Source organism: Chionomys nivalis, chromosome 21 (assembly GCF_950005125.1).
Source record: "Chionomys nivalis chromosome 21, mChiNiv1.1, whole genome shotgun sequence".
NCBI classification, from domain to species: Eukaryota; Metazoa; Chordata; class Mammalia; order Rodentia; family Cricetidae; genus Chionomys; species Chionomys nivalis.
Window position 1 is genome coordinate 42,650,285 of NC_080106.1, and position 23,748 is coordinate 42,674,032.

At 42.6% G+C, this 23,748-nt stretch overlaps 1 protein-coding gene across 4 annotated transcripts; it reads left to right on the forward strand.

Moving 5' to 3' along the window:
- The first annotated feature begins 376 nt into the window (after positions 1–376).
- On the forward strand, positions 377–23,051 carry Elmod2 (ELMO domain containing 2). 4 transcript variants are annotated; one of them, XM_057753927.1, is made up of 9 exons: positions 377–828; positions 1,623–1,770; positions 3,814–3,842; positions 13,640–13,737; positions 13,960–14,089; positions 17,198–17,331; positions 19,052–19,120; positions 19,882–20,015; positions 20,323–23,051. In XM_057753927.1, the coding sequence occupies exons 1-9, from the start codon at positions 721–723 to the stop codon at positions 20,466–20,468; spliced, it is 996 nt and encodes a 331-aa protein (XP_057609910.1). In that variant the 5' UTR covers positions 377–720; the 3' UTR covers positions 20,469–23,051. The 4 variants fall into 4 exon arrangements, with proteins under 4 accessions (XP_057609910.1, XP_057609911.1, XP_057609912.1 ...); XM_057753928.1 differs by having other exon boundaries at positions 377–469; XM_057753929.1 differs by having other exon boundaries at positions 706–1,210.
- Positions 23,052–23,748: the final 697 nt, after the last annotated feature.

Sequence of the window (23,748 nt, forward strand, 5' to 3'; positions counted from 1 at the left end):
TCCCGTCGAGCCAAGTTTCCTTTGTTTCTCATAAAGAGGGGAAATAATCCCTTCGCAGATTAGGAAATATAGGTGAAAGTGCTGTAGTCACACCCTAGGCAGGAAAGTCTTTGAAACCCGGGAGCAAAGTTTCCAGGCTGCGTCCACAGGGACCACGTTGACACTGGGCGTGGCAGCCCGCCCCCCCGTTGCCAGGGGAACCGTCTGGCGTCTGGCGCACCAGCCGGCAGGCCCGCCTTCCGCGCCAGCGATAGGCGGGAGCGCGGGCCAATCGGAGGAGGATAAGGAGGCGGGGCTCTGAGCTCGGCACCGCCTTCCCCCGTCCCCCGCCCGGGCCTCTGGTGCCGACTTCCGGGTCGCGGTGTTTGCGGGGAGCGCTCGGCGTCGAGCGTCGTTTCCGTTGCCGGTGTTTGCAGCTGGCGGAAACCGAGGCAGCGCCAGCTTTTCCTAGTTCTCCCGCTGCTGTGAGGTGGCTGCTGTTTTAATCTTCTCTCACCCTGCGTTGCTGGCGTGCGGCCGCGCAAGCCTCGCGGGGGTCCCGCGCTCACCCGCAGGGGGCCGGGGCAGCTGGGGCTTTGTGCAGCGTTCCCGCGCGCGAGAGGGGCGGGACGGCGCGGTCCCCACGGGGCTCGCGCACGACTCCCCGGGGCCCGCGGCCGCTCGGACGGCCTGCCGGTGCCTGGCACTTCTGCCGCCTCCGTCCCGACGAGCGCGGACGGGATGCCTCATTTTAAAGACCCAGATCTGCGCGTCTGGCACCGGCACCCAGTGCCCTGGCCTGCGGGAATTGCGAATTTGACAGCTCCTCGGGGCCCCGGCGCAGAGAGGGTGTGTCTGCGTATCCCAGGCCCGGAAGGCAGGCGAGGAGCGGTTTCCTTTCGGTCCCCGGCATCCCTCCTCCCCTTCGTTTAGCACTGAAGAGTTTTCTTCTAAGACCCAGTTGTATCAAGTGTGTAGGTTTTGCGGGATTTAAAACAAAACAAAACAAACTTTTTTTTGGCATTTCTGCTCTTCGTCTATTGACTGGAAAAATCATGAGTTCGTGAGGATGCCATCTGCTCGGTTTTCAGCCTGTATGCTTCAGTTTGTAAACCACTTGTGCTGGCGTCAGCTGACCGAGACAGCTGGGATACGCTCTGCGCCCGGGCAAGAAGAGCTCATTCTTGGGGAAGCCACATGTGATGTGTGGTTGATTTGAAATTGTTGCTCGGTTCGTCTTTTTATTCTCAAACTATTTAGTTCCAAGTTTGAAGGGATGAAAAACGGAAGTAGGAATCCAAAATACGAAATACTATTATTTGGTAAAAATGTAAGGTAGTTATTGTTCTTTTAAGCCATTAAATAATTTGGCCAGTATTTTCCCTAATTTTTTTTTTTTTTTACAATTTTTAAAAAAGTGAACATTTGGCCTCGAGGTAACTTGACCATTTAGTTAATTAGTATTTGATTAATGCTGTTTATTGTTTCCTTGCCTGACTGATTAAACAGTCACAAAATAAGACACAATAAATAAAAGATTTTGTTATTATTTGGGATTTGGGGAGTTGGATCAGCTTAATTTGTTTTTCGGTTTTAAAAACCCCAGTTTAAGGCCGTTAAGCTTGTGTTCTTCTATCCTCCAGGACAACATGTTTATTTCTCTGTGGGAGTTCTTCTATGGGCACTTTTTCCGGTTTTGGATGAAATGGGTCTTACGACAGATGACTGGGAAGTGTGAACTGCAGCGAATTTTTGACACCTATGGCGGCGCACAGAGGACATACAGGATAGGTAATGCTACTCAAAAACCGAAAAATTCACGATTAATAAAAACGTAATTGAATGCCCTCTGTCTACCCAGTGGTAATGTACTTGTGTGTTCTGATTAAATCATCACAACTGAGTTTCTTAAGCTTTGTGGTCCTTGAGTCCTTTTAACTGTACTACTGAACACTGAATGATTGTATATGAAAAACTTTTTATAGCTACCCAAAGAAGAAATATTTTGGGTTTCTTAAAAATACATCAGTTAGCCTGGCAGTGGTGGTGCATACCTTTAATTCTAGCTCACAAGAGGTAGGTCAGGAGGATCTCTGTGAGTTCATGGCCAGCCTGGTCTACAGAGTGAGTTCCAGGACAGCCAGGGCTACACAGAAAAGCCCTGTCTTGAAAAAATCAAGCAAGCAAACAAAAAAGCATCGGCTATTCTTCAGATTATGCTTGCAATAGTTTACTGAAAATTATTCTTTCTTCCATTTGAAACTTTACACAAATATATGGTGAAAAGATTGGAAGAATCATTATCTTTTCCTACGTCGTGGCCTCCTTCTCACATCCTGCTCTATTCACGAATGGGCAGACTGCTCCTTGGTCCTGGAAAAGGTTACTAGAACCTGCCAGGGCCAGGCTTGTAGAGATGGCCACATGGCTACTGGGCACTGGACCTGGTCCAGTCCCATAGTGATAGATGGCCACATGGCTGCTGAGCACTGGACCTGGTCCAGTCCCATAGTGATAGATGGCCACATGGCTGCTGAGCACTTGGTGTGTGCATGCTGTCAACTGAGTTGTGCTGTACCCATAAGGTACACACTGGATCTCAGAGTCATATAAAAATTGTAAAGATGTCATGCCTGTATTTGTAATATGTTGAAGTGATAATTTTTTGGATCTGTTAAGCTATAGTAATATAAACTAAATTTCTAATTTGATGTAGCTGTGGAAATTTTATACAATATGCATACATACATATATATATATATACACACACACATGCACACATACATACATACCTACCTACATACATACATGGGTTTATTTTGGCTTGTGTTATTTTCCTGCCGAATGAGTTTTCCAACATTTAATTGAAAGTATTGCTCTGACTTCAAACTCAGATGGTTGAGAAATGTGGTTTGAAGTCACTTTAGGTGTAGTAAGAAAGACCTGGGCAGAGCCACAGCAAATATTGCTGTGTTAAGTGGAAAATCGAGAATTAACCAGTTCCTATTTTATGTTGATCAAGATTGCCTCAAATGAGGAATCATTACCCTTAGGGCCAAGGGAGTGAGGCATGGGCTGAGGGCCCTATACCAGGTTGGCCCTGGAAGAACGGCAAGAGCATTTTATGGACACTCTTTGATTTTCACTCTTGCCTGCTCAGAAGACCCACACATCTCTTGATATAGGTCTCTTTGGGCTGCAATGGTTGGCATTTTATAATATTTGGGAAGAGCATATTCAAGGCTTTACTTTGAGGCAGAAAGCATTTTTCTTAAAATTCCCAAAAGGAGAACATTCTGAGTATACCAGAAACTTTTTTTTTTGTTGTTTTTTTTTTTTTAACAGACCAACACAGATATTCTTGTCATTCTTGGCACAAAGGCCAGGACTATAGAGAGAGGCTGTTTGCTCTTTGTGTGGTCCAGGAAAGGTGGCGAGGCCGTCTGGCCTCTGCTTCTTTGTTCCTGTGCTGTTCCGTCGCTGGCCACTCACTCGTGCTGGCAATGGAGAGAAAGTAGTGGCTTTGAGTGCAGTCTTCAGATGAATTTCTGAGAGCTGAGCTGTGGGCAGACACTCTCACTATGGCGGTCTGCATAGAAGCAGGACATTCTGGGGAAACGGGTTGACGCCAGCTTGGTACTGTGTTGAGGGCAGATCGTTCTACCTTCGTCTTGATCCTATAAGATCTTGAGATGATTGCCCTGTTGTTCATGTGGAAATTGTATCTTAAACTTTGAGAGTGACTTATCGTTGCTTTTATATTTTTACTATTTGATTTTGGTTAAATGAAGAAAATACATTTAAGTGTTAACTTTTTTTTTTTTTTAATTTCAGAAAACTCCTTGACATATTCCAAGAGTAAGGTAAGGGCATATTAAAATGCTAATTCTACAAATCTTAACATATGCATATATTTTTCTTTAAAAAGAACACTTTATATTTACTGTCTTTGCTATGAGAAACTGTGAGTTTAGTTTTCTCATTTTAGAAGTAGTAATTCTGTTTTCAAATACTTTCTGTGTTTTGAGTATTTCAAGTGTGTCCTCTTTTGAGGCTTTGCCTCTTTATTTTGCAGTAGCAGTTGGTAGCATTTGAAGACCAGCATCTTAGGGAAGCCCTCCCATCACTGTGTCCTCAGGGTAGCTTATGCGACAGAAGAGCAAAGTAATTCTGGCTGGAGCAAACCTTACATGTTTACCTTTTGACCCAAAGCGAGTCCCGATGTGTAGTAGGAGCTGTGGGCCTCTTCCCACAGCCCGGCTCATGGCTGCCTGGCTAGCTTATGCCCCAAAATAACGACACACAAACTCTATTCATTTAAACACTGCTTGGCCCATTTCTATTCATGTGTGCGCTTACCGGGAAGATTCTAGCCTACGTCCATCCTGGGTCAGAGCTTCATCGCATCTGCTCTGGAGAGGAGAGCATGGCATCTGTCTCTCAGAGGAGCTGCCTTGCATCTGAGCTCACTTCCTCTTCCTCCCAGCATTCTATTCTGTCTACTCCACCCACCTAAGGGATAGCCTATCAAATGGGCCAAGGCAGTTTGTTTATTGACAAATGGCCTTCCTCCATCATTTCCCTTTTTTCTGTTTAAACAAAAAAAAAAAGGAAGGCTTTAACTTTAACATAGCAAAATTACATATAACAAAACAGTTATCAAGTAAAAATTACAATATTTACGTCTATTTTATCTTTATCATAACTAAGGAAAACTATAACTATAACTATCTATCTATTATTCAACTCTATCAAAGACTCCAGAAGAATACAATATTACCTAAGCAAACAAAAAGTAAGCAACTTCTAAACTCTAGAAATGACAGAGACATCTCACTGCCTGGACAGTCACCCAAAGTTCCTCTGTACCGTTGGGGCATCCATCTTCGGCCTAAAGGTCCATAGTATCCAGAGACATTTCCATGAAGCAGGAAATTTCAAAGGCAGTTCAGTCACTATCTGCTGTGTCCTGCAGAATGTCTCGCAGACTCCTTCATGAATCAGGAATCCCCAAAGATCATCTCACCTTTAGGCAAGTTCAGTATTCCTCTCTCTGCGGGTTCTCTGTGTCCAGTTTATGCAATAGTCCAGGCAAGAGCAGTTTCTTGCCCAAATGGCTATCAAACTCCATAAGGTGCCTCTTCGATGCCCATCTTCTGCTTGAAGTAGATTGGTGCTGCCAGGAGCAGAGTGTCTCATTGTCATGAAAAACCCTAAGTTATTAAAACATTTAAAATACCATATTCTATAATCTTTGAAAGATATGAAGAATGCCTATCTAAAATATATCTATGTACATCTAGAAAATCTTAACTAACATGACTACAAGTTTGACTATTATTGACTATCCATTAACAACCTATATACATTACGTTTTTAAATAAACTACACAATCACAATACCTTAATCAAGAGCAGAAATACATATATATATAACAAAATTGACCTTAAATTAATATCAGTAAACCAAGATTCATATCAATGCAAATTATTCACATGTATATTATCTCCCTCTTGAAATGTAAAAGAACATTTATAAACAATATTTGGGAATATGGGCACAGTTATTTCTCTCCAAACTGCTTCCTGCTGAATGGGGGCGCTGTTAATCAGATATTTCAGGGTATAACCTGTGTGCTAGGTTCATCTCAGTCTGCAGTTGAGCAAAGTAATTTTTTGAGGGTGTTCACAGCAACCTTTCAGGAGGACGTGGTCTATCATACCATATTGGGATAGAAGCAATACACAGGGTCTCATCGTCTGTGAAAACAAAAGAAGAAACTCTTTTCCAAAGTATCATATCCTTAGATCCAAATTCTGAAGTCAAGGTATTTTGAAAATATCTATCTTGGATTAGTTCAGCAACATTTATAAACAAATATCTTTTAGCAGCTGTTGCTCCTTCCTCAGCATTCAAACAATTCAAAGAGAGCATAATAGCATACAGTATCAAGATTCTCATTGTATTTTCCATCTTTGTACAGCTTTATTTTAACCTCTATTTCGTTTACTTTTACTTTTATTTTATATTTTCTGTATATCTTCGTCCTGGAATAACTCTTTAGACCAGGCTGTCCTTGAACTCTCAGAGATCAGTTTGTCTCAACCTTCTAGGCACTGGGATTAAAGGTGTGTGCTACCACACCTTGAAGTCTCAGAGGTCAGTCTCCCTCTGCCTTCCAAGTGTTGGGGATTAAAGGTGTGTACTACCACACCCAACTACTCTCTTTCTTCTTTATTTTACTTTTAGGAACTTTAACTTTCAGCCTGCATATATTTTTAAACACACTGTAAATCATTTAAAGTTTTCTTTGTCTTTGAATCTCTCTTTACTGTATATCTCTCTTTTTCTGACCACATGAGTCTTTAATTTACCAAGCAATATCAGTAGGACGAAAGCCGTGGCTTTGACGGCTGGATTCAGCCCATTTCTTAGCTTTCCAGCCTCATGGCTGAGGTACTGGCTGTAGCCATGTTTATCACCACAACTCCGTGGCGTTTCAAGGTCCTTGCCAGCAAACAAGCTACAACACTCAAATGCTCTCTCTGTAGCTGACCTCCTGCCTCAAAGAGTCAGAGTTTGCCCCAGCAGGATGGCCCACAAAGCCGGCATTTTAAAACAGCACAACTTTTTTCCTGCTATGGCTGAAAACCGAAAAGCATGCCTTCAGCTTTTCACCAACACCGTTTTAAGTATTTCATGGCAGGACCTCTTAAATGAGCTGCAAGGTTTCACAGCTGAAGCTGAGTCAGGAAGCCTCTCTTAGATAAGAGCGTTTGCTTGCCTCTAGCAAGCAGAGCAGACCCGAGAAATTGCTGCTACCAAGAAAACATGCTTTACTCTATTCTTTCCCAAGCTTTCTCAGGCTTTCTGTGGATGCAGTTATCCACGTGGGCGCCATCTGTAGTAAGGGGCTGCGGGCCTCTTCCCACAGCCCGGCTCATGGCTGCCTGGCTAGCTTATGCCCCAAAATAACGACACACAAACTCTATTCATTTAAACACTGCTTGGCCCATTTCTATTCATGTGTGCGCTTACCGGGAAGATTCTAGCTTACGTCCATCCTGGGTCAGAGCTTCATCGCATCTGCTCTGGAGAGGAGAGCATGGCATCTGTCTCTCAGAGGAGCTGCCTTGCATCTGAGCTCACTTCCTCTTCCTCCCAGCATTCTATTCTGTCTACTCCACCCACCTAAGGGATAGCCTATCAAATGGGCCAAGGCAGTTTGTTTATTGACAAATGACCTTCCTCCATCACCGATGTATGCCATGTAGCTGTCAGCTTTTGCCATATAATAAACAAACCCAAAGCTGCAGGAGCATAAAGCAGGGTTACACATGTGTGCTCATGCACATGTGGGCCAGCTGCAAAGACCTTTATCATGTTGGTGTCGCAGCCTCAGGTGTGTTCCACTTGTCCGACTATAGGTCCCAGCTGTGGGATTCAGTGTTGGCAGAGGGAGTGGTCTCTCAGTGACTCACTGGAAGCCTGACAGACCGTGTCCTCTCCATCTGCATTCCCGGGCTTACCTGAGTGGTCAAGTGCAAAGCAAGGAGTCCGCAGGTGCAATCTGACTCTGTGACGCTAAGGCAGGCAAGTGGTTGCCTAACTGAGTTGCAGTGATGCAGAGTCCGGACCAGTACACCAGTCTGCCACGTGTGAGCCACAGTGTTTGATGTTAGCATTAATCAGATCACAGTGTTGTGTGTGTAAGAATTACTGGAGCAGCAGAGAACGTATGGACACGTAGGTCATTATCTGGCTCTGTTAAGGACGATGGCCAGCATTCACAGTGACAGAAGGGTAGTAAACACGAAAAGACGACTGCTCACGGTAAGAATGAATATTGTTTCCACGTTGTTAGTTCAGTTTCCTGTGTGTGCATATGCCTTAGATATCCGTATATGTTTGTACTTGGTCCTGTTGTAAACTGTGAATCATAAATCATAGTAAGCACATGGACATGACGCAGTCTTCAGGTGTTAATAAGAGTTGCTGACTCACGCTGGAACAGAAGGGTGGTAGTTTCTGCACGCTGAATGCTTCTCTCTGGAGAGTTGCCGCTCAAGTGGGTGCTTCCTAGTTTCGGTACAGCCTCACGATGAAATCTGTGAGAACAACTTACATAGATAAACACGGGGACACTGGGAAGGGCGTAGAGTTGTCTTTTGTTCAGAACCCAAAATGATTGTTTTTCCCTTTGAGAATGTGGCATCTGAAAATTTGAAAGTGTCTGCTCTGGTTCTTACACACACACACACACACACACACACTCTGGTTCTTACACACACACACACACAGAGAGAGAGAGAGAGAGAGAGAGAGAGAGAGAGAGAGAGAGAGAGAGAGAGGCAGATCTCCACAGCAGCCTGTGCATTGTAGTGGGCCTTCAGCTCCAGCCCTCTGGAGCTTGTTGGAATGTAGGCACTGGGTCCCACTCCAGAAATCCTGGTTTTGTTTCTGATGTGTTGGTTTCCTGGTGACACTATCCTGCAGGTCAGGTCAGGGCCATGCTAGGAGGTTCATCCCTGTGTCTTGCCTGCACCCATTCTTTCTGTAAGAAGCCACATGGACCAATGGATGCTAAGCAGGTTATGTTTCTTTGTGTCGTAAATCTGGGAATATTTGAGAATGAGCCATCCTTTGACAGATGCTTCCTTGTGGTCTGGAAACCACATTGTGACAATGCAATAGTCCCTCATACCACACCCTCAGAGCCAGCATTGCCCCAACTCCTGAGGAGTGAGTCCTCTTGAATGCTTTGGCACCTGGAGCTCCACCTGCCCATGCGTTGCTCACGGTTGTATCTGGCTTGGCTCTTGTCCTGTTCCGTGTCATCACCACTGTGCTGCTACTCCAGACCGTCACACCACCTGCCATGGGGCTGTGTGCCATGAGAGCCGGAGTGCTTGTTCTCCCAGTAAAAGCTTAAGGGACCCCATCTCCAGTTTCATCAGTTCTGAACTCAGGAGTGCTCTGACCACTCTCTGCTTGGAATTGTAACCCACAGTCTCCCCTCCCTGTCCTTTTGCCTTCCTTGTTGTACAGTATTTTACTCTAGTTCTCCAATTTCTCCTGCCCTGAATGAAGCATGGTGTTTGTTAATTGCATCTGTGTCCCTAGAGCCTGCACCAGTTCCTAGTGAGTAACAGTGCTCTGAGTATAGACAAAACGGAGATTAGCGGTTTGCAGCTTCAGGGAGCGTGCAGTATTTGCTCCCTTTGCTTGTTCTCATGGAGAAGGTATAGGATCTGAACTCAGCACCCATGCAGCAGCAGAGCCGCTGTAATGAGGATCAGCTGCAGCAGCATCTTCTGGTCTCAGAAGTTATTAGTGAGATTTTCTGTTAAACTAAATATGAGCAGGGTAGGAGGTAAGATGTTGGTGAACGCTCAACGAGGATTTCATGACTGCATTTCAGCATCCTGCCAATGTCTTCAGTGACTGATAAAGAAGTAAAATTGATGCTGAGTAATTATCGCCAGGAGAGAAGTCAGGAGTGGCACAGAGAAGGAAGGTGTAGACTTGACAGAGCAGTGATTATCGCCAGGAGAGAAGTCAGGAGTGGCACAGAGAAGGAAGGTGTAGACTCGACAGAGCAGTGATTCTCACCTCCCTGACGCTGCCACCCTTTAATCCAGCTCCCCATGCTGCCGTGTCCCCAGCCATAGAATCATTTCATGGCTACTTCATAACTGTAATTTTGCTATTGTTATGAATTATAATGTATATATCTGATATGTGACCCCTGTTTAAGGGTCGTTTGGCCCCCAAGGTGGTCAAGACTCTACAGGAGTGTATTAAATAAGCAAAATAATATTCTAATTTCACCTTACTTACTAGTTTCTTTAAAAATGTCACTTGAAATATAAATGTTAAAGTTGTATTCTTATGCTATCACCATTAGAAAAGTAAAATACTGCTCGGTGATAGTAGTGCACACTTTTAATCCCAGTACTTGGGAAGCAGAGGCAGGTGACTCTGTAAGTTCGAGGCCAGCCTGGTCTACAGAGTGAGTTCCAGGACAGCCAGGACCACACAAAGAAACCCTGTCTCAAAAAAACAAAATAAAACAAAAAACTGTAAAGTAAAATGCTGATGTTTTGTAGGACACTCTAAAGAGAGTAGCTAATACTGCACAGACTCAGTTAAATAGTAGATGCTTTGTTGTCTGGAAGCCTGGAATCCAAAGCAAGTTTGTTAATACATGGAGATGGACTTGTGTAGTGGGAGCTGCAGGCTGCGTTCCTGTCGCCCCAGCTCCTGGCCGCCTGGCTAGCTTATGCCCCAAAATAACAACACACAAACTGTATTCTTTTAAACACTGCTTGGCCCATTAGCTCTAGCTTCTTACTGGCTAATTCTTACATCTTGATTACCCTTTTCTATTAATGTGTGTAGCACCCCAAGGTGTGCTTACCAGGAAGATTCTAGCCTACGTCCATCCTGGGTCGGAGCTTCACCCGTCTGCCCTGGAGAGCAGAGGCTTGGCGTCTGTCTCTGAGAGGAGCTGCCCTGCATGCGAGCTCACTTCCTCTTCCTCCCAGCATTCTGTTCTGTGTACTCCACCCACCTATGTTCTAACCTATGAGGCCAAGCAGTTTCTTTATTAATTAACCAATGACCTTCCTCCATCAGACTTGCCAACTTACACATGCAATTTGTGCATATTTCACACATTATATTTACTTCAAGAGAAAAATCTCATTCTGGTCTTGTGTTATTTCCATCAACTGGCTCTGCGTTTTATTGCACGAGAAGAAATCTGGACAAAAACTCTGATTTTATTGCTTCCTACTTGTTGGCCTTTGTGCAGTTGGCTTGAACTTCATCAGTACCGTGTGATGGTTTTATGACTAGAGGCGTTAATATGAATGCAGCATAAGAAAATACATCTTGATAATATTGATGATGATATAGTTAAGCCAGGGGACAAACATCCATGAAACTCTCTTATGTATTTAAATGCTTTGCATTCCCAATGCTTGTTATGAATAACAGCAATTTATTCTATTAAGGCTTATCCCCAAAAGTGATTTCAAAGTATGGCTGTCTTTTATTGTAAATTGTTTGACAGTTGAAACTTCTTTGATTGTTAAAAGTTAAGTCTCACTTACTCAGTTTCAGACTAGGGACTGCTTATAAATTATCTACTATGGTTGCTAAAATATGAAAAATTTCAATATCTGGACTATAAGCATTGTATTGATTCCATTGGTCAAAGAATTTTGTTGGAAACAGAGAAAGAAAATCAGAGCATAATCAACATTTGTTTAGCTTACCAAAGCAAATTTTAAAGACCTGAACTAATTATCTATATTTGTATCTTTAGAGACCTGAGAAGATACTAAGTCCAGAGTAAGCTGAGGAATTTACAAATAAGGCAGAAAAGCAATGAAATTATGAAACACACAAAGTAGACTACCAAAAATCTCAGAAACTGATTTTTAGAAAAGATTAATAATATCAATAACCTCTGTAATTGACCAAGTATGAGAGAAGAAAGATGCCGAGTGTGTAGACAAGATATCACCCTAGCCTAGATTCTGAAGTTCTGTGAGCGACTTCATGCCAGTAAATTCTGTAGCTTAGATGCAATGGAAACAGTTTGTAGAAAAGATAGTTTATCAAATAATATGAAAATAAACAAAAGACCTAGCTGGCCATATATTCAAAAAGAGAAATCTCCAATTTAAAATGTTTAAAAAATCTCCATCATTGGCCTAATTAATTCTCATTTAAAAGATATTTGAACCTTTGTATTTTTATTTTAGGGTGTTTGCTGGCATGCATGCTTGTGCACCATGTACATACTTGGGGCCCACGATGGTCAGAAAGGTATCAGATCTCCTGGAGCTGGAGTTACAGATGATTGTGAGCCACTGTGTAGATGCTGGAAACGAAACCCAGGTCTTCTACAAGAGCAGCTAGTGCCCTTAACCATTGAGCCTTCTCTCCAGCCTGGCCTAATTCATTGTCCCCAAACATTCATGGAAAGAAGAAACAGTGCCACTGTTAACAGAAAGTCCTAGAATATAGAGGTGAAAAAAGCATTTTTTTATTTTTTTTGAGGACAGACTAAAACCAAATAAAGAAAGACATGTAAATAAAAAGTACAGCTCGGTACCCTTTATGAATGTGATACAAGAATCCTTACAGAACAGCAGCAAGGATAATAAATTATGATTGAAGTTTAAAATCAGTGAGTATAATTTATTACCATACTAACAGAGTCAGAAAAAATATGATCATTTTGATGGTTACTAAAACATCTGATCATGATTAAAAACTCCCACCTAGAAGAGCAAAAGCTCCTTCAATCTGCTGAAGGCCAGCGAACAGTCTGCAGCTGGCACGGAAAACTTTCCGATAGTGAATGTCTTGTCATGTGTAGTGGAAGCATGACAGATGCGTTGTGTTTCTCTGTTTCTGCTCAGCATCATTGCTGGAGATCCTGGGAACCACAGCCAACCAGAAACAAACCCAAGAAGAAGCTGGCCAGAAAGAACTATTAGAAGAAATGTAGTCTGAGAATGTGAACAACCCTGGAGTCCTCAGAGGCTGCTGCTGTGTACTAACAAGCAAACTGGACAGTCTGGCAGCAGGTAGCTCACTGCTGTCTGTGTTAGTAGTGAGCTTCCGGATCATGAGAGAGCAGTGCTACCTACCACAGCAGCCAGAAGTGCAAATACCGGGGAGTTCAGTAAACACTGTCTTCAGCCCTAAAACTTGTGGAGAAATTGTTGAGGAAAAAAAGAATAAAATGAAGCCTGGTAGTCATCGACTCATTATTGTTAAAATATAAGTTCCAAATTGACCTATGAGTTTGTGAAGTTATTTTTCTGTTTTTTTTTTTTTTTTTTTCAAGACAGGGTTTCTGTGCGTAGCTTTGGAGCCTGTCCTAGAACTCACTGTGTAGATCAGGCTGGCCTTAAACTCACGGAGATTCCCCCTGCCTCTGCCTCCCAAGTGCTGGGATTAAAGGCATCTGCTCCCACCATTCGGCAAGTTTGCAAAATTTTAATTAGAATCTCATTGAGTATGTTTTGAAGAAACTGACAAGCTTATCTGCAGACTTATGCAGAAATAGAGGGAGGGGTTGGGGTAGCTCAAATGCTCCTCTAAGAGAGGCGGATTAAAGGACCTAACAGGACTTTCTAGACAAGGAAGTTTTCAGACAGACCAGACGCAGACCCCACAGAATGGCTACTTTTTAATATGTTGACACAGTACTTCATGGGAAAAGAAGCTGCCAGCAAGGGGTGCTAGAGAACTAGGTGCTGGGTGGGGAGCCCGGGCTGCGGACAGGAAGACAGCTCTTAGAGCCTGTTGCTGCTCCTCTTTAACATTGATTTTAAAACTGTGCATCTTTTTGACAATTTCATAAATATGTAATAGTTCATAACCATATTCTTCCCATTTTCAGGACTTATTTTTTTTAACCCACTGAGTTTAATTAGGGTTTCTTTTGTAAAAGAAACTAGGAGGCTTTTAGAAAACTGTAAATGTTTGCATGATTCCAGCTCTCGGAGATCTGAAGGAAGTGTGGTTTCTTTTTGCATTTTAATATGTTCTTGGTAAGGCTGATTAAATATCTCAAAACAGACTTCTACGTCAACTCTCGGGGACTTCTCTCATTCAGTTGTGTCTTGATACTTAGGTCCTCCAGAGCGCCACACAAGTTGCCGAGAGTGAGCTGGACAGATGTGTAGCGGACATAATGAAGGAGAAGAACATCTGCCGGGAGAAAGACAGCAGGTGCACTGTTCCCTCTGTGACAGCGTGGGGCTCTGTAGCCTGCTGTGCAGAGCCCTGATTGGGTGGACTGGGGTAGGGAACAGGTAACTTGTGGGTTGTTCTGTGTGCACTTGAGAGTTTCGTTGCTGTGTGGTGGAGTGCTCAGAGATGTGTGAAGGAAGCACAGGCCTCGCTTTGTTGTGGTAAGAGGTTTGATTTAAACTAACAATGTTGTCCTTTCAGTTTTCAGATATGCATGAGGACGTGCTTACTGCAGATATCTGGCTATAAGCAGCTCTACCAGGCTGTGGAAAATGTGAGGAAAAAACCCTACGATTCTGGCAATGCTCAGCATGAGAAACTGCTCCTCAAGGTAAGCGCTGGCTTGGTGTTCCAGCATCAGGCAGCTTCAACTGTGAGCATTGTGTGGGTTCTAGAAGCTCATTCAGTCCACCCATTTGTTTGCCTCTTGGAGAATGTGTGTTAGATTTCATTGATAGGGAAAGATTGTAGATCAACAACTTTTTAAAAATATTTTTTTTTAATTTCATGTACATTGGTGTTTTGCATGTGTGTTTGTGTGTTTATGTGTTTGTTCCATCTCCTGGAACAGGAGGTATATACAGTTGTGAGCTACCAAGTGAATGCTGGGAATTGAACCCAGGTACTTTGGAAGAACAGCCAGTGCTCTTAACCACTGAGCCATGTCTCCAGCCCCCTGATCAATAAATCTTACTTGATAAGCATTTTTTAGAATATATTCAAGTAAATAGAGCTTCTAAGATAGGTTATTCATTCATAAAAGGGGGTTTCTTCTGCCTCCAAGCAGGGGGTGCCTGGGCCCCAGAGCTTCCGTTTATCTAATTTTTTGTGGAGGTTGGGCTTTCCCTCAGCAGCACAGAAGCTATGAAAATAGATGCCCCTTTTGCATAGCATTGGGACATCAGTCAGCAAAACTGCCACAGTAGACTGCTACTGTAAGAAAGGACGGCTTCCTGTCACCTGCTCCTGGTGTGTAGGGTGTGCAGGCAGTGACCCCGCGCTGTGTAAAGGCTGCCTTAGAGAGAGCAGTAGAGAGAGTGCTGTAGCCCACCCAGTCTGGCTCTTCCTGTGGGGGAAGGGGATTATAAGGCTGTGGGAGATGGGCTGGCCTGCTGCTGGTGCTAAAGTCCTAGAGCTTGGGGAGAGCTGCCTCCTCATTTGTGCTCCAGTTCACACTGCCTTCAGGGGAGCTGAAGGGGTGCTTTTGAGTATGCTTGCTTTCCTTTATACTTTTGGTCTTCCTCTCTCCCTCCCCCTCTCTCCTCTCCCTCATCCTCTCTGATTCACTCCCTCCTCCCTCCTCATATTGGAGATTTCTTGGCATTTCATGTGGTGTGCTTAGTTTTGATTGACCCTCCCTACCTGCCTCTCCTCTCTGCTCCCCATCCCTGCTTAAACCCTTCTCTCCCAGTCTCCTGTTCCACTTTGATCTCACACGTAGCCCTTTAGCATATATTGCACCTGGAGTTAGAACTGCACAGAACCAAAAGTCCTATGAAAGTAACTTTGTGGAGAGCTTAAACACAACAAAACTGAGGCTGGGGCCGGGGCCAGGGCTCAGCACCCGAGTGCTTACTGCTATTGCAGAGGACCTGGGTTCAGTTCCCAGCACCATCTGTAACTGCAGCTCCAGGGGCTCTGACACTCTCTTCTGGTCTCAGAAGGCATGAGGCACACATATGGTGCACATAAACACATTCATAAACATAAAATGAAAATAAATCTAAACAGAAAAACTTTTTTTGGAAAAATATAAATAAGCACTTTACCTATTTGCAAAATTAAAATAAAACTTGCTATTATTTTGAGGTTAATAAAGGGTTGCTGTGTGGGTTGAGCTTATATTTGAAGTAATTTAAAGCATGCTATATGAGTACTCTTATCTTCATTCACCTTAATTTGAGATGCTTTCTGTGTAACACCTGCCTTCCTGAAGGGTAAGACACATGGCCTAGCGCCCGCTCCAGGCACCTTTCCCCTTGACTGTCCCTTATGAATTTCAGCTCTGGAGGGAGTGACAGTTGCTGACTCTGAGTTTAGCTCAACAGTCCTGGGAAGAAAACTGGAATTGAAGTAGTTTTAAGTATAATCCAAAAACATGTTCACCAGCTTTTGTCAGTGTCTACGTTTGGGATACAAACTTCCACCTTAACCTTATGAAATCAGAATCTCCAGGCTACAGCCCATAATTGTATTTATGGATATTAAATTTTGAGTATTAAAAGCTCCATATGATGACATGTACCTATAATCCCAGAATTCTAGAGATTGAGGCAAGAGGAAGGGGGTTCAAGACTCTCCTGGGCTACATAGCAAGATGCCCTCTCCCTAATCAAACATCAAATAAGAACTGAGCAGTAGTGGTTTTACACTGCAGCCCACACATTGAAAACCTTATGCTATGGTCACATTCCTTGTTGATGTCAATGAGCTGTCTGGGTTGTTAGTAAGAGAGTGGGCAAGATAAAGTCCAATCTAATTGTTGGATTTAGCTTCAGGGCCAGAATTCTGGAAGGCCAGTCTTGACAGTCTCTTAGGTGACAGGACGCTCTTCCAGCACTCAACAGTGCCTCATGGCAATGAAATGGAGGTGGGGGTGCAAGCATTTTGTTTTGCCAAGCTTTTCAGTTTTTTTATCAGTGTCTACAATTCTGTTTTTGTCTTATGACTTACATTGGATCTTAAAACTTTCTTAAATTATTTTTCATTGACTGGTTTGTTCATATCTAATGAAGGGAAAGATTGTTAGTCAACAACTCTTGATAACAACTTAGTGTTAAAGATTCTACTTGTTTATAAGTAGGCCATTTAAAAAATAAATTTTATGAAATAGTCTCATGTACACACATACACTTACTCTTGAGTTTTATTAATATTATTTCTTCATGGTTCTCTCCCTCAGGCCTATTTTATTTTATTGGATTAAAGATTAACTACCCAATGTTACAGCAAAACCTGTTCAAACCAAATTATGGGTCCATTTATCCAAGACTGCTCTTAAGCAATTTAATTCTAGTAAATATATATATATGTGTGTGTGTGTGTGTGTGTGTGTGTGTATAGCTAACATATATATTTGTTTACTAATCAGTATGTTGCCATATTGTGAATTATGACTTATAGACTATAAATCATATAGAGAATGGGAAGTCAATATATATATCAAAGAAGTTGTATATATATCAAATGATTAGTAAACATAGGCAGGTCATTGCTCCAGATGTCTGTGATTTTGATTTAAAGAAATTCTTTACAACAGTCTTTCTGGTTGGAATAGTACACCATGTTTTTAATACAACCCTTGTTGGTCTTAGAATTTGTCTAAAAGTTGCTGAGCTCAAAGTATTCAATTATGAGTTACTTAAGCTAAGAAAAGGAAAATGTCCCAGTAAACCAAGAACATCATTATCATTTGTAACACAAAAGCATGTTTGCACAGCTTTGGAGTCTTCTGATGCCTACGAAAAAGTTGAAGGCCCGGATCTCCAAGCAGTGGGTGGACATTGGTTTCCAAGGTGATGATCCCAAAACAGACTTCAGAGGCATGGGCATACTAGGACTGATCAATCTTGTGTAAGTGAAGTAAGTTTCCTTTCCTTGGGTGAATGCAATTCCTTGTTATTTCCCGTCTCTTTTAAATCTAGTGAGAGCGGACCTGTTGTTTCATATTGACTCTGAGTTTTCATAACTATAGTCCACATGTTTGCTAGGGTGCTGACAGCAACTAGAAACATAGTGTGCACGCATGCGCATCTGCACATCCCCTGTGCGCACCTGCATCTGTGATGACTCACCAGCGTTTGCGTTTGCAGTGCCTTCCTCCTCCTTTCTGTTTCTGCCCTCCTGTTTCCACTGTGTGGCTCTGACTGCATTTGGGAAAACAGAATCAGGTTAGGTGGCATGCCCCGCACCATGTCTGGCGGTTGACCTGGACCCAGGTCTGTCTGCTTATCATGGCTGTAACAACTTGCCTTTTCCCTTAGTACTTAGGCCATGTGCATAAAATCCTAAAATACATCACAGCTGATAGCCAGCACTATTCTAGTACACTGGAAGATGGAGCTCTTTTACCAGTGGTTCTCAACGTGTGGGTCACGGCCTCTGTGAGGAAAGTCACATGATTCATAGCAGTAGCAAAGTTACAGCTATAAAGCAGCAACAAAATAATTTTATGGTTGGAGTCACCACAACATGAGGAACTGTGTTAAAGGGTTGCAGCATAAGGAAGGTTGAGAAAGAGTTCTTCTACAGATGTGCATGTGTTTAGACTGCGGTCTTTCAGTTTACCTGTGAGTTATGATTTATACACTATAAGTCATTTAGAGAATGAGAAGCCAATAATTGCTTTGCTTTTTTACTTTTGAGAGATGGTTTCTCTGTATAGGCCTGGCTATCCTGGAACTTGCTCTGTAGAATAGGCTTGCCTCGAACTCACTGAGTTCTGCCTGCTTCTCCAGAGTGCTGGGATTTAAGGCATGCATCACCACTGCCTGGTTCTTTGGATAATTCTTACTGTGAAAAAAATCTGAAATTGAACTAAACTAAGTTAATACTGAGAAAAAAATATTTAGGCTAATATGGTTAAAGCTACTGGGGGAAAGATATGTCATAATGAGACTTCAAGATGTATGCTATTTTAAATTATAAAAGCATGTATGTTTTGGTAATGTCTAAAATCTTAAAAGTTCTATATAATTCTTCTTCCTTAGGATAAATTAGACAGTAATCTTTAAGGAAGATGAACAACTTCCCCACCTCCCTCTGAGCCTGGGGCTTTAGCCATTTAGCAGTCTGACTCTTGACTGTGTTGAGGGGTCTCAGACCTCACCTCTAGATGGAGTACAGGACTCTTCACTGAACTGAGGTGAAGATGGCCAGGACTCACACACGACTGTGATGTCTGCTTGTAAGCAGTGGGTTAGAGATGCACACTCCAGCTGTGCAGAGAGGAGACAGTGATGGGCGGCCCAGCAGGTCCTCTCTGAGTATTGTACAGGCCGGAAATTAGCAAGTTCAAAGCGAGGACTTTTTCTTTTTTAAGTAAATAGGAAATCCCTTTGTAGCTGAGTTCTCTGTTAAGATAGTCTTGCCATCTACCTGTGTTCCTTATTGAGAGGCCTGATTCCTTAGGATTAAATTTGGACTCTGAAACCTCTGTGAGCCATTGAGGGGGCCTGAAAGGGGGGTGGCTGTGGGAGCAAGGCTGTTGTTTAGATGGTAGCATTTGCTTGTGCTGAGGTTTTCACGCTACTCGTGAGTGTAACGTTTTCATTTCATTGTCTTCCTTGTTCAGGTATTTCAGTGAAAATTACACCAGCGAAGCACACCAGATTCTTTCCCGTTCAAATCATCCCAAATTAGGGTAAGCTGGACAAACATTAAAGAAGCTAAATTCTTGCAATGAAAATGACTATATAAATCTGAAAGTATTTCAAAATATGTCTTAAAATGATGTTATTTTAATGAGTGATAACTGTAGAAATGATATTATAAACTATTTTAAAGAAAAATGACCAAAAATGTTCTATGTATTCCAGTAAATTGTATCGTATGATATAGTTTATAAAACAAAGATGGGGGCTCGAATTTTTTTTCAAAAATTATTTCAGAGGCGGTGCTGGCACACGCCTTTAATCCCAGCACTCCGGAGGCAGAGGCAGATCTCTGTGAGTTCAAGGCCAGCCTGGTTTACAAGAGCTAGTTCCAAGACAGGCTTCAAAGCTATAGAAAAATCCTGTCTCAACCCCCCCCCCAAAAAAAATTATTTTAAAGTAGTAGGAAATGGTAAAGGAAATGCAAATTGAGGCCTTGCCTTGTTCTTAGCTTTATACTTAATAGTTAGAATAATAAAGCTTGGTAAATGTAGATTTCCTTCTCTTTATTGTCTTTAGATGTTATATGGTAGGAAATTTTATTTTTACTTCTTAGCTTCTCTCCAGAAAATTAACAGGCCTCAAGAAGCAAACACTTTGGATCTTTCTGCCTCCCTAAGTATAGAGAAATTATTGCAAAGTGCGCCCTGTGTCAGGCGAGCAGCTGCACTGTTTGAGTGACTTAGCTATTTCCGCACTGTAAGCTTGTTGCAGGCTGCCGGCTGTGTAACTGGTGATGTTTCTGACGTAGGTATTCGTATGCAATAGTTGGAATCAATCTCACAGAGATGGCTTATAGCTTATTGAAGAGTGAGGCCCTGAAGCTGCATCTCTACAACTTTGTCCCTGGGATGCCAACCATGGAGCACTTCCAGCAGTTCTACTGTGAGTATTGGGAGGAGTCAGTGCTAGCGCTGCCAGGACAGTAGCCACGCTCAAGCCATTGCCTGTGAGGTCCAGAGTTTACGCTTCACCTCTTATTGTTTAAGATCTTCAAGGGCCAGGAAAGTGATGTGAGATGGGTCTCCTAGTTCATTTGCACTTTACTTGCTGTATTTGAATTCAGGTTGCCTGGCTTGCGGCATCACTGAGCCATCTCACTGACAAGGTGGATGCATGCTTTCTGAAGATGAGATGGCCTAAGTGGATTTTATTCCCGCGGACAACATGTTTGTGTGGTTTTTAATTGCAGGTTACCTTGTCTATGAATTTGACAAGTTTTGGCTTGAAGAAGAACCAGAGAGCATTATGTACTTCAACTTGTACCGAGAGAAGTTTCATGAGAAGATTAAAGGACTCCTAATGGATTACAACACTGTACTCACTCTGAAAACATGAGACAAACATGGCATCTTCTCTTTCTACCACATTTTGCACACACAGCAGAATTTATATGTTATAGAAATTATCTGATCAGCTACACTCTTATATAATTTCCTACAAAATCCTTCAGAACTCTATTTAAAAAGCAGTGGACAATCAGTGTATGTTTACAGATGTTTATACACTGTTCTCCACAGGTTCGCACCCTTCCAAAGAGCCCTTCTGGAGTCACGTGAACTACAGTTTGGAACTTGGGACTTAGCCTGTTAGTGTAAAAGTCTAAATCAGGTATATTTATATTTAGCCAGTTGACTGAAATGTGCACGAATCTCATTTTTATGTGTTGTAGCTCTCAAGCTGGTGTCCTTTCCAAAATTTTAAAACTCTTCAAGATGATTTTTCAGTCTGGAAATGGCTTTTGAGTGTGCTTTGTCTCTTTTATTTCTAGCCAATGGGCACCGTGTGTGCTCTAAGGCTTCCTTTGTGTCCCCAGCACTTGTCAGGGTGTCCCTGCCTTAGAGCAGGGGGAGCATGGTTCTATCAGAGAGGGCGAGGAATCACGGCTTCCTCTGAATTTCTCTGGAGACCTAACATGACAGAAAATGAGAGAATGGCAGCCTGGGTGACTCTGTTTTTATTGACACGTAGCACGCTTTGGGGGTCTTATTTCAAGGTTTCCAGGCATTTACCCTTGCTCAGTACTTGCTTTTATCAGCTGCATAGAGAACCTTCCTCAGAGCTCCCGGGAGGCATCTGCCTCTGTGTTAGAGAGGAGCTGCATCTATCTACTAAGAAAATCCTGACTTTGGAAACATGGTTTCTTTTAAGATAAAACTATCTTTGAAAACTACACAGGGATAAAACAGAGATTTCGTGAAATCTCTGGTCTCCATCATTGGCGTGTTTGACTTGCTGTTCATTTTGCTTGGCCTTGCTTTGACTCTGGTGTTTCTGGGCAATGATGTAGGGACCTGGTCAACAGGCTGTGGGGTGCCATAGCCTGGATTATGACTGTGCGTTTGTATAGCTTTACTCCCCCAAAGCTCAGGAGGGTGACAAGTACTGTTGAGGATCAGACGTGATGAGATTCTGAAGGGATGGTTACCTCTTGGCATGTTTTAGAGATTTGTTTTCAGAGAAAAATTAAAAGAGTCTAAAGATAGGAAAAGATTATTGGATTCTGAAGCAGTGCTTAAGTCCTGTGGGGAAAAGTTCACAATATCGTAAGTTAGAATATGGTGGTATTTTGCACATGTTTTAGTATCAGGTATTTAAGACTAGCTTATGTGACAGAGGAAGATCTGGTACTTTCCATCAGTTGGTGTGTGTCTTTTGACAAACCCCTATCTTCATGCTGGTCGAAGAGCGGTACAGACGCCCACATGACACCCTGGCTGCAGTGTTGCATAGCCCGTGCATTACAGTGCATGGGTTAAAAGTGTTTTTCCTCAAGGAAGATGAAACTTTTTTTAAAAGTAGGTTTGTTTTATAATACTAGAAAGGATTTCGCTTTTCAGTATTATAGAAACTTAATAATTGATTTCTTACTAGGGGACTTTCTCAACCCTGGTCATATACTTGTTTCACTTTTGAGGAATCTTTTGTCATCCAGGTTGTATGATGAACTGTATAGCAAACCCTAACAAGGAGCACATGTCCGCCGTCTTTGTTCATCGTCTGATAACCTTTTCATGGGGAGCAGCTGTGTAAGTCTTTAACTTCTGACTAAAATACTTATTGTATTTTAATTTTTCAGCAGCTTTGATCTTGAACTGATTTAACTCTTTATCAGCATATTTAATAAAAAGACTACTTGAAGTGTGAAAGGAAATTTTTAAGTAATCAAGCATTTCCCAGCAGAAAACCTCTACTGATGTTAAGAACATCTTGTCATAGTTTGGTTAATGTCACGGTCGTTAATTCTCCTTTGTTTGTTCATTACGGATATTGTTTGTTTTTATTAAAATTATCATTAACCATTTCAGATAATTATAAAGTGAACTGATCTTAAGTTCCAGAATTTGACTGTCACCGTTCCGATTAGAATGGAACATGAACCCTCTGGCCGACAGGCTAGACATACGCAGCGAAGGAACAGCACAGCCAATGCCTTTACTTTCAAAGACGTCACAATTGTATGTAGTTTTGAAATCCATGTGCAGATGTTTACCTGTCACAGCATTTGAGTAGCAGGAGGTTATACTATCTTCAGTAGAAGTCAGGGTGGAGACAAATCTCAATGTGTGCAAGGTTGAAGAGAGTTTACCAGTGACTAGAGCAGCGTAAACAGTAACAGCTCCAGGTCAAATGCTGTGAAAGACAGTCTTTCTAAAAATGGGAGACACCGGGTGTCTGAACCTCGACCAGCCTCTTTGTAAATAAATGTAGCAGTCCAACTGGCATAAATCTGAATTTAAGCTGGTGACATTTACAGTTCAGAAATCAGAATTTTTTTCTTAAAAATCCCTACCCTGATTTTTTCTTTTCTATGTTAGGAGCTACTTTGATTTGTGTTTTCCTATGAAAATGTAAACACTCATTCTTCTTCCTTCAGTGTTGATCACCATTCTTATTCTGTCCCTTGAGAATAGTCAACGTAAGGAATTTTGATTATAAGCTTTGCTCAAAGGAAAAAAAAACCTTAATTGGGTGTGAAAAGCCTCTGCTCATTTCTGTAGCCGAGGGTATCATGGCACGGAAGAGGGCAGTTTGCCCAGGAGGGTGATAGTGCTGACTCCTGGGGTCATGACTGAGGGCCACCGCTGAGTCCTCAGGACAGATGCTGCATGCTAATCCATGAAGATCCTGCGGCTGGGGGACTTCGTGTCATGGTCACGGTTCGTAGTCTCTGCACACAGCAGCTGTCAAATGGAGATGAGCGAGCTGTTAGTACTCTGAGAAATGTCATGCCTTGTATTGGGTTTTTTTTTTCCTGCCTCCAGTTTTTGTTGGGGTAGGTTTTAAATGTAGTGTAGGTAGGACCAAGGCCCACATTAACTTCGGTAGGGTAGCTCTATGTTCTTATTAAAGTGCTGACAAACATTTAAGCGGTAGTGTTCCCTGCAGGGAAAGTACTGGTGGGCAACTTAAATTTCTGTCTATTTTGCATCAGGCATTTGAGTTTCAAGTAAAAACAGTGGTGTGAGGTGTGCTGTCCTTTTGTCTGTGGTTAAGTGAGGAAATAAAAACACAGCTGGAGCTGTTGTGCGCCTTTCTGTGGGTGCTCGGGCTGCCTTGGTGCCCCCCACCCCAAGTCATTTGCGTTAGGAAGCAATTACAGGTAAGTGTAGCTCAC

Bases quoted from the DNA above. Each gene is read 5' to 3' on its own strand.
- Elmod2 (XM_057753927.1), top strand. From the start codon at position 721: ATGCCTCATTTTAAAGACCCAGATCTGCGCGTCTGGCACCGGCACCCA. The intron at 829-1,622 runs GTGTGTCTGCGT...TCTATCCTCCAG, and splicing joins GGGGCCCCGGCGCAGAGAGG to GACAACATGTTTATTTCTCT. The intron at 3,843-13,639 runs GTAAGGGCATAT...CTTGATACTTAG, and splicing joins TGACATATTCCAAGAGTAAG to GTCCTCCAGAGCGCCACACA.